Source organism: Chinchilla lanigera, unplaced genomic scaffold (assembly GCF_000276665.1).
Source record: "Chinchilla lanigera isolate Chin_1 unplaced genomic scaffold, ChiLan1.0 scaffold00069, whole genome shotgun sequence".
NCBI classification, from domain to species: Eukaryota; Metazoa; Chordata; class Mammalia; order Rodentia; family Chinchillidae; genus Chinchilla; species Chinchilla lanigera.
The window spans coordinates 7,614,553-7,624,894 of NW_004955470.1; the positions used below are offsets into that span (position 1 = coordinate 7,614,553).

At 52.3% G+C, this 10,342-nt stretch overlaps 1 protein-coding gene across 1 annotated transcript; it reads left to right on the plus strand.

Annotated features, from left to right (window-relative positions):
- Positions 1-7,948: 7,948 nt before the first annotated feature.
- On the plus strand, positions 7,949-9,976 carry LOC106150301 (the record flags this gene model as incomplete). Its single annotated transcript, XM_013522830.1, is given in 2 exon segments — positions 7,949-8,525; positions 9,643-9,976. Coding segments are annotated over 2 exon segments (612 nt in total). The 5' UTR covers positions 7,949-8,003.
- Between the last annotated feature and the right edge of the window lie 366 nt (positions 9,977-10,342).

Here is a 10,342-nt window from a genome sequence, read left to right on the forward strand (position 1 = left end):
AATTTATTTTAACTTATTTGTGGCCTATATATGGTCAATGTATGTAGTACATACGGCTTCCTTTTTTTAATCTGCCTTTTTTTGTCTCTTAGTATGTTCTGATTCTCCTTAAAACATTTTAAACAGCTATGTGTCTGTTTTATGTTTTGTATTTGATTATTCTTTCCTTCCTTCCTTCCTTCCTTCCTTCCTTCCTTCCTTCCTTCCTTCCTTCCTTCCTTCCCTCCCTCCTTCCTTCCTTCTTTCTTTCTTTCTCTCTCTCTCTTTCTGTTTTCTTAGGCAGAATCTTGCTACGTAGTTCAGGCTTGTCTTGAGCTATGTACCCAGGGCAGGCATCAAACTCATGGTGATTCTCTTGCCTCAGCCTCCCGAAAGCTGGGATTACAGGTGTGCACCACCCTATCTGGCTGAAGTTTTTGTTTTTCAAACCTTCTTTGTTTTCTGCCCACCCCATGACACTTACATTTTGTGTCTTGGGGTTTTTGTAGTCCTGTTCAGTCAGGTTTGAGGATTTTGGAGGCTCCGTTTGAGAGCGGATTTCCCCAGGGAATGTTTGCTTGCTCCTCTACCAAGGTCCTAGGTCTCCTTAAGTAGGCTGGGGCTTTTGAGCTGACACACACCTGTAAAATCAAGTTCCAACCCCTGTGGAGGTGGGGAAGAAGCCGCATATGGTTATGGTGCCTTCCTTGTCAGCGGTGCCTGGAGGCTGAGGCAATTATTTGCTGTTGTGATTTTCCTCAGTCCATGCTGTCTTGAAATCTCCATCCTCCCCGAGGCCGCCTTTTCATAGGAGATGCCCGTGTTGTCTGCTTTTCCACCCTGCAGATTGCCAAGCTTGGTCAAGTGTCTGACAGCAGAAGGCTTCCCCGCTCCGTCGGATGGAATTCTGGGTCCTTGGCTTTTGCCATAAACCAATAGACATGTTAATATTTGTCTATACGTTATCCAGTAATGCCTCCTTCTCTGTTGCTGTGGCTCGCACCTATTCCCCCTGCCGACCTTACAGTCTTCACCGTCTGTTACACGAAATTTCAGTGGTGACTGAACAAAGTGTCATTGCTAGCTGTTCTATTATTATTATTATTATTATTTGGTTTTTCTCTGGTACCGGGAACCGAACTCACGACCTTGCGCATGCCAGGCAGGCGCTTTTTGCTAGCTGTTCTAGAAAGAAGGTTTTAAGATAAAATCAAGCCTCTTGGAAAAATACTGGATAGCTATTTAATGAATCAAGTGTAAGGGAAAAAAAAGGAGGAGGAGAAAGGAGAGGAGGAGAGGGGTGGAGAGAGGGGAGGAAGGAGAGGAAGGGAGGGAGAGGCGAGGAGAGAGGAAGGGAGGAGATTGGAGGGGATTCACTGGCCGCAGGAAGAAGAACGGGTGGGGAGCAGAGGGCAGGGGCAAGCTGGGCGGAGAGCAGGAAGGGTCTGCGTCAGGAGCAGGCCGCGTAGAACGCCTGTTCCGTAGCATTGCCCAGTGGGTGACAGGGCGCACATGTCCCTCCCAGCCCAGGACACACTCCGGCTGCTGCTCTCCTGGCTGCCGTGCTACACAGTGTACAGAGGGCCGGTACTCTGGTGCCAGGAGAATTTACCAATAGTCTGGGAATTCAAAATGGACAGTGGCCCGTTTCCAGAACAGAATTCACCCTGGAGAGGGTTTGGGGTTTTCCTTGGGGAGTGGAGGTGTGGGAGAGCGTCTGAGTGGGCAGGTGCAGATACCTTAGAAATGCAACTTCTAGTGATTCACGCTAACCTCCCAGGAGCATCTGCTTTGCACCTCAAGTTGCACATTAAACATGCAAATCTACTGGTCCATTTCTGGGCTCCTGGGAGCCCTGTCCTTTCAGACAAGGACGTCTGTGAGTGTCAACTCCTTGAGAGAAGGCGGGTCAGTGCTCATGGGGTCATGAGTGGGCGTTGGGTTTAATTTTGTCTTGTGCTGCTTCTGTGAGTCAGTGCAGCCCCAGTGGCGTCAGCAGACAAATTCGGGGGCTGGGGACTTTAACCCTTTTATTGCCACGCTGGAATCTACAATCGGTTCCTGAGAGCAGAGTTAGGCGCTGTTCTCAGGCCCCGGGTGGCCCCAACCCAGTTTGCAATGGACAAGTGCTGAGCAACCTCAGGAGAAACTCACTGGCTACCGCCGTCTGTCCCCAGCAGCCCAGCAGGAGCTGCTCTGAACCATGTCCTCCCGCAGGTGGGGCGGAAGCAGCCAGGGAGGTGAGCAGAGGGAGGAAGAGAGATGACTCTAGTTTCTTTCACTGCACAGCCCATGGTGGCCTAGGACTGGCAGCAATCCTCCTGCCTCAGCCTCCCAAGTGCTGGGATTATAGGCATGCACCACCATGCCTGACTTTGAAGTGGTTTTTAGAGGGGAGCTCTTTGTTACTATAGAACAATATCATTTGAAATTGAGTAGCTAAGTGAGCATGGCTCATAAGCCTCCTGCGAGCCACTCAGACCTTGTAAAGAGCATTCTGCATTTGCAATTTCTGCAGCCAAAGCCATGTTGGCGGGAAGTTGGAGAAAGAGGGTGCTGTTTTGCTCAGGAAACCGTCATCCATGAGGATACAGGTACAGTGCATGTGGGAAATAGCTCCTTCTGCTCTTGCCTGCCCAATGCATCTGACGATAGGGCCAGAGCACAGAGGGATGCTTCCCTTCTGCACACCTGCTGGTTGGGGACAGTGTTATTTTAGCCCCTTGAGTTCCAGGTACAGATGGGCCAGGAGCCCAGGAGGCTCTATTTATAATGGCAGGGACTTTGATATCATATTTCATAGATTTTATGTTTTTCATTAGAAATAATGCATACTTTTGGTAAAATTTCTGGAACATGCAGAAAAGAAAAGAGAGAAAGAAAAATCCTCCGTCTTAGCAGCAATTACTTCCCAGGCTACCACGGAGAAATCATGGAGGTGTCCTTTGGTCTAGATGTTTGAAATATAGTGTGTAGATAAAAATCTGATTTCTTCAAATGTAAAACAAAAGCCGTAAAGAGAGTTAAGACTGCAAAGAAGGGGAAATGCGTCTGAGTGGGTCCCAGGCAGCAGAAGCAATATCCAGGCAGTGGGTGATGGGGAAGAGTTGGTCTCCTGTCTGGTTCTTCAGCAATGAGTGAGAGCCTAGAATGTTGCAGTGAGTTGCATTTTATTGAATCCCTAGTTAGTGGTACAGTACATGTACAAAATGATGGTTCTGGAAGCCATTCATAGCATAAAGAACTGTGTGTGACTTTAATCATGTTATGGTTTGTGTCTGGATGTCTCCCCAAAGCCTCATGTAGTCATGGGGCAGGCTTCTAGAGTTTTTGATTGATTCATGGTCCAATGCTAGGTGTGACTGCTATACCCGCCCTGGGGCAGCAACCTACATATAATATAAGGGTGGGAAAGAGGCTTGCTCTCTGCTGCTCCTCCCTTTTTGCTCTTGCTGCTTTTGCTGTTTTCCACAGCCATGAGCTGTTGCCCTCTGCCATGTGCCCCTCTGCCTTGAAGCCAGCTAAGTATGGACTGAAACTCCACAAACTGTGAGCTAAGTAAACCTTTCTTTCCTTAGTTTTGGATGTCAAGTATTTTGTCCCAGCAACGAGAGAAAAGTAACCAAGACAAAACTCTAAAGAGATTAGGAAGGTTTATGTACCTAGGGAGAGAAAGAATATTCCAAAATTCTAACATTCATGGATATTAGACATTAAGACCTTGAATGACTTTAAAATCCTCTTTATTTTCCATATCATCTATAGATATAATTTTTATGACAAACATATTTTAAAAATCGGATCAGAACATTTTGCATCTTTTACAAATTGTGATGCCAGTAAACTTATGCTGGAGAACACTTAAGAACAATAGAGTTTCACCCAACGCTTTAAGGGACAAAAAATCAGACACATCTATTGGACCGTGACTCATATTTGGAGCTGGAAACATAATAAGTGCAAGTGACATATCATCTTACCCTATTAAAAACAATAACTTCCTTCTTCACGGGAAGAGCTGCAAAGAGCCCCCAAATGAAACATGACTGTAATGGTCATAGAGAAAGGAAACCGAAGCCACTGGGTCCCGGTCCCGGTCTTGGGTTGGCACCTCCTCACCCTGGTTTCCTACTTCGAGATGTGAATGTTGAGAACATTTCCTGCCTAGCACATTGGTTTGTCTTGAAAACAAAACAAAACAAAATAAAACAGTATGATCCCCATGAAGGAGGCTCAGAGCAGAGAGTGCGGAGGAAATAGCAGAAGCAACCCCGCTAATTGTGCATGCCATCTGAGTGAGCTGCTCAAGTCCTCCAAGGAGTGGGAAACACACCACCACTGGGTTAGACGCTTTCATGGCCAAGCTCTTTGTGGTTACAGAAGTCCTGTTTATACCGCTCTGTGGAACTTTCTACCCCACTGTCCACGGTCCATCCCTGAGAGGCCCAACCATGCCTTCTGGGTGTGCGGCTCTGAGGTGACCACTTTCCCTTGGACTGGAAGCTGCACTTCTACCAGGACAGTGAGCACAGGTCTCCTACCACACGCGCCTATAGGGGGTGTCTTACTCAGTTGAGATCCTGACGCTGTGTGGTTTGTTTTCCTCCTGTGCTGTTGCTTTCTGGGGTGCCCTGTGCTACACGGAGGAAAATAAGTGTCGAAAGCACAGTGGTGTCTTTGTCACTTTCCTCATTGCTGGGACAACATTCCCAACACTGGCCTTTATGTTGGCTCACATTTAGAGTCCACGTTGGGCTGGTTCCAGCACAGGACAGCATGGCGGAGGGGCATAACAGAGGTCAGCTGCTCATGGTGCGGTGGGTGAAGGAAGAGGGACATAACAGAGGTCAGCTGCTCATGGCCTGGTGGGCAGGGAGCAGAGAGAAGGGAGGAGGTGTGGGGAGGGGGCTGCACCTTCCAGGCCTCACCCCCAGGGGGCGCCTCTTTTAGCCTGGCCCCACCTCACAGCAAGTCCTCCTAATCCCCCCCAATCAATCACCATCCAAAAGCCCTGCCTACGGGCACATGAGGTTCTTGGGAGACCTGTAGGTAGAAACCACAATGAACTGCATTTTAGATTTGTCTGCTAAATTTATGATGTCACCTTGGGCCCATAGGTCCATTCTCATGGGACCTTTTGGACCCCGGTTTGCTCACTCAGTGAATTCCCAGTCCATTTTGCCTCCAAGCCCTCCAGAGTGTGTTAAATGTGCCAGCTCTGCCCTGATGCTATGTGAACCTGCTGGGCACATCTGGTTTCCTCCCTTTCCTCTGACTTGGCCTTGAGATGTTCTCCTTTCTGCCTTTGAAGCCCCTTGGAACTTTATCAGGCTCTGCCTGCATACTACCTGGTTTCTTTAACCAGTGCTCACTTGGTACATTTTTTGTTTTAGATTTCAATTCTGTCTCTAACCTTGTGTCTTAGTCTATTTTCTGTAGCTATAACAAAACACCTGAGGCTGGCTGGGTACTTTATAAAGAAAGGAGGTCTAGTTAGCTTACATTTTTTTGAGGCTGACAGTACAGACAGCATGGTGCAGTGGGGCTCCTTGGTTGTGTCACTTCATGGCAGATGGCTTCATGGGGGCTCCTGTGTGAGAGGTGGAGATGATCTAGTGAGACAGCAAGCCAGAGACCAGAGAGGGGCCAGTCTTGTCCTTTTATAACAACTCTCTTTGGGGAACTAACTGGGCACCCATGAGAACAACTTCATTCCCTTTGAGGGCGATGCTCCTAATGACCTAACAACTTGTGCTAGGCTCAGTCTCTTAAAGATCTGACCACCTCTTAATGTCACCACCTGGGAACCAAACTTCTCAAACAGGAACCCTTGGGTGGTGACCACATCCAAACTGTAGAACTGTGAATTTGTTTGGGAAGATGTACTCATTCCTCCCCTCCCTCCCCCCTACCCTGTGTGCCTTGTCCCCATCCTCCCTGGACAGAAGGCTGAACAGCACCCTGTCTGTCCCCACCTGACTGCTCTGTCCCGAGAGGAGAGCCCAGTGGTACACACATCAGCCAGGATGGGGCTGACCAAAGACCCTGGGCTCTTCCATGGGCCCATTGATCCCAAGTATGGGCGTGTGTGAGGGCACCCACCCCTCCTAAGCACATTCCTCATTTCACTCACCAGACAGATGTTGGAAAATGCTTTCAGGAAGCCCTGATTCACTAAGTCCACAGCACTTTGCCTAGTCTGTCCATCTGAAAACCCATCAAACAAAAGGCTGAGCGAGCCTCTCCAGACTTGGCTTCTTCTCTGCTCATGCCTGCTTCTCTTAGCAATCAGGGCTTCATGAGGTGCCAAAAAGTTACCCAGGTCCTAATGCACCCAGAACTTTCCTGCTCCCTTCAGAAATCCCTCCAACTCATGAATGGAGGTAGACACCGCCTGTTTAGAGGAGGAGGACGAGGGGCATATTCTCTGGGGAGGTCTGGTGGGAGTGGGAGACCCAGGCTGTCCCGTGCACAGGGAGAGGCATGGGGATGGTCTGAATCGTGTGTTGTTGCCTGGGACAAGAGTGGAACCAGCACGCGAGTGACCAATCTGACCACAAAGGTCCAAGGCCGTCACTGGGCACGGCATTGGAATCGTTCACGGAGGAAGGTTAAAGTTCCGAAGGCACCACTGCAGGCATTTCCGAGGTCAGCCAATTTAACCACACAATTGCCAGAGCTAGTGAACAGAGCCGTCCTACCCTTTCCTAAAGACCCCACAGCCTTTGAAGGGAGACCTGAGACTGGAGTCACACACTGCTCACGCCCATGCACACTCGTCCTGCCGTGCCTCGGCGGGCTCCTCTTTTATCAGTTGTGATGTGTAGGAGACGCGCAGGTTACAGTCACGTCAAACACATTCTCAAATGCAATTCAATTCTGAATGGGAAAACACTTGCAGGAGAACTCACGAGTTAGTTCTGAGCCCTTCGGTATGAATTCAGACCTTCCAGAGTTCTGCAAAGTCCCGCTTAACAGCAACATTGCTGTAATAACGCCTTCTCATAGTTTTAAGTTTAAAAGCTCTGGGTTTGGCTGAGCGAATTCTATGCTCTGGCATTCCTAAAGGACCTGGGAGCCTTAGAGATTGCCCATTCTGGTACTGAATTTTTGTCCTCCGCGATGACTGTTTTCCCTGAACTCCAGGGGAGAGTAAACAGTGGGCCAGACCCAAGCAGGATTGCGTGTGCACGTGCGTGTGTGTAAGGTGAGCATCTGTGCGTGTGAGTGCATACAGTGCACACATGCATATCCATGAGTGTGCATATGTGTGGCAAGGCATGTACACGAGTGTGCATGTGTGCCTGTGTGTAGGCTTCCTATGTGTTAACTTCGCTGTGCAGACTCCTATTTTTCTCCTTGCTGAGATGAAGGAAGGAGGAAGAGAGAAGAATCCATCTGAGTGGAAAAGGTCCTGAAAAGTGCTCATAAGGAAATCTTCCCACTGTTCAGTAAAGACAGTGATCTAAACCGGTTAGAGAAAGGTCAGGGTGGTGAACTCCTACTTGAGGAATGTGTTAGGGTCTCGCTGCCCATGTTTTCCCGTCCGGGGGTGGTGGACTGCTGGAATCCAGGGCTGCGGCTTCCCGAGCTCCCTCATGCTTTGGGCCTGGCCCTCCTGGGAAGCCAGAAGCGCGTCTGGAATGAGAGCTCCCCTCCACCGCTGCCCTCCTGGCCTGCAGCCTGGGACGCCACAGATGCGCATGCGCATGTGTGTGTAAGAGCATTTGTGTGTGTGCGCGTGCGCGCGTGTGCATGTGTGTGCCGTGTGAGGGACCAGCCGGGGGGGGGGGGCAGTGCGGGGCAGGGAAAGCACTTGTCAGGACGCTGCATCCCCTGCGAAGCGCCTGGTGGCCTGGGCGTGTCCGCGCAGCACTCCCCGGGCTTTCTCTCTTCCTCCAGGGGAGGACACAGGAAACGGGGAAACAGAGGAACAAGGAGACAGGAGGAGGACGGGGAGGAAGGGAGGAGGGAGACAGGAGGGCGAGGCGGGAGGAAGGCTGCGAGGAGAGGAGGCTGGGGGAATGCGGGGAGCTCCCTGGGCAGGCCTGCCCTGCACCCTGGGCTGCAGAGCCCGAGGCCAGACTCACAGACCCGGCTTTAAGCCCCACGCTGGCCCTGCGGATCCCATCCCGGGCAGGCAGGCCGGGCCCTGCCCAGCGCCGGCTCCGCTGTCTCCGGAAGGCCCTCTGCGGGCGAGGGCTTCACCCTCATGCTGGCAGCCTCGTCTCAAGCAGGTGCCAGGGCTGCGCCCCTCCACGCGGCGGGACAGCTTCGCCCTGGGGCCACCCCGGACCTTGGAAAGGCGGCGGTCACCGGGTCGGGGGAGGAGCAGCCATCCGGGCCTCGGCTTTCGCCACGGCGGGAGGTGGGCAGCCCCGGCCCCTGGTCGAGTGTGCCACGTCTGGGGGAGGCTGCGGGACCTCAGCGGCCCTGCGCGCACAGCAGAGCGCGGGTCAAACCGCAGGCAGCGCGGCTGCCGGAACTCTTCCCTGAAACTTGAGACCCGTCTGCTGATTCTTCGCGTTGCTCACTTCCCTGTCCAGGTCAGATGGGAGCATTTGGTCTCTCAGTGGAAGGCCATCAGTCAGCCAGCTAATCACAGCTGCGCGGGAGCCAGCTCGCGTGGAAGGCCCTGGGAAGGGAGGCCAGGAAGTGAGGGACAGGCTGCCGGGAAGGTGGCTCCCCAGCAGATAGGCCCCGTTCCCGAATGCACCACGCTGGATCCCGGGTCAGACCCAGAGAAACACAGGCTGGTCGCCGCCCTGTCATTTCCACCCGGTCGTCTCCACCCCGCCCGGCTCCAGGATCTTGGGAAAGGTCCTTCATCAGCTTCATCAGGAAAGGTCCCACCTGTGAAATGGGACCAAAGCGTTGTCGCTTCCTAGAAGAAGCCTGCTGCGCCACAGCAGGGAGAAGCGCCCCAGTGCACCCGAGGCACAGAGCAGGGTGGCGGCCGGGGGAGCAGCAGAGGAGGTGCAGCTCAGAGCTACGAGGCAGCACCGGAGCAAAGGGGGTCAGCGGTGTCTTCCCAGTCCTGTGGATTGGCCCCGAGCTCCTTGGGCAGGGTGCGGCCGCAGCTTGCAGGACCTGGGCTGCCAGAAAGGGAGGCTGCTCCGTTTCCTCCCGTGCTGCAGGGCTTGAAGCACCCTGTCCTACCCTGGGAACTCAGGCACAGCAGGGGACCTGACCCACCGTCCCCGGTGGGTCTGGCTGGTGTGGCGGGGGACAGAGGGGCAGGTCCAGCGCCCATCTCCATGGCCCAGGTGCCCCCCAGGGGTGGTAATGGGTCACCCCACCTCTGCGGTACAAGGAAGAGGTCCTTCAGAGCTCTTAGGGGCACAGCTGGGCTCTGGGCACTGTCGCAAAGGTCTGGGGGTCGGTCAGGTGGCATCACTGGGGTGCCCTTGTGGACACGCTGTGTGACAGGCTGGGAGCTGTGCAGAGAGGGGGGCGACGAGGCCCCAGGCCTGCCCGGGGCTCTAATGTTGGCGACAGTGCTGGCAGCCTTGTCCAGGTGCGGTGCAAGGTCATATCAGGGGAGAGCCGGCCTTGTGAAATGTGGGAGGTGATCTGCAGCAAAGGGTACTGGGATTTCGTAAGACCTGGGCAATTTGCTGAGTGATTCTGGCCGCTTCCCAGCACTGAGTTTCCTGTTCACAGTTCCCCAGATTTGTCACTGCTGAAGGATCAAAGCCCCAAGGGGCTCTGACACAAGCGTCTCCTGGAGCCCACTTTCTCTGGGTCGTCTGACAAGATGTGAGCTGTCACTCTCGTGCCACGCAGATCCGACCCCAAGCTCTTGCGCAGAGGGAGAGAAGAATGAGCAATGTTCTCAGGCGCTGGCTTCAAAATTCACTTTTGGTTTTGACAAAACCTGAAGGCTGAAGCCAGCAGGCTTCATTAGAGGGGAGAAAGCCTTTCGGATTATCCTGAGTGTTCCCACCTCTGCCCAGCCAGCTGTCTCCTAAGCCCTCAACGATGAAAAGCCCGGAAGGTAAGAAGAGGAATTGCACTTGAAGCTACTTGTTTCTGTATTTTACTACTTTTAAAAGATTTTTATTTTCTTAGTGTGTGCGTGGGGTCTTACACACTGAAGAAGTGTTTAGCAGGCGCGGATGGAATCGGACGAAAGCATGCTCCGCTACTGAAGTGAGACTGTAGGGATTTCTCGGAGGCTGTCTGGGCGCATTTAACCTTATCACAGGTGTATGAGTCATAGGAAGGGATCACCTGTGATCGGCTCTGTGCTCTTGTACAGAAGATTAACTATTAAATACATGGGAAATATATTCGATAACTGCACACGGCTTACAAACCCTACTGGTTATGTGACTTTGGGTAGGTGCTGAGGATTGTAGAA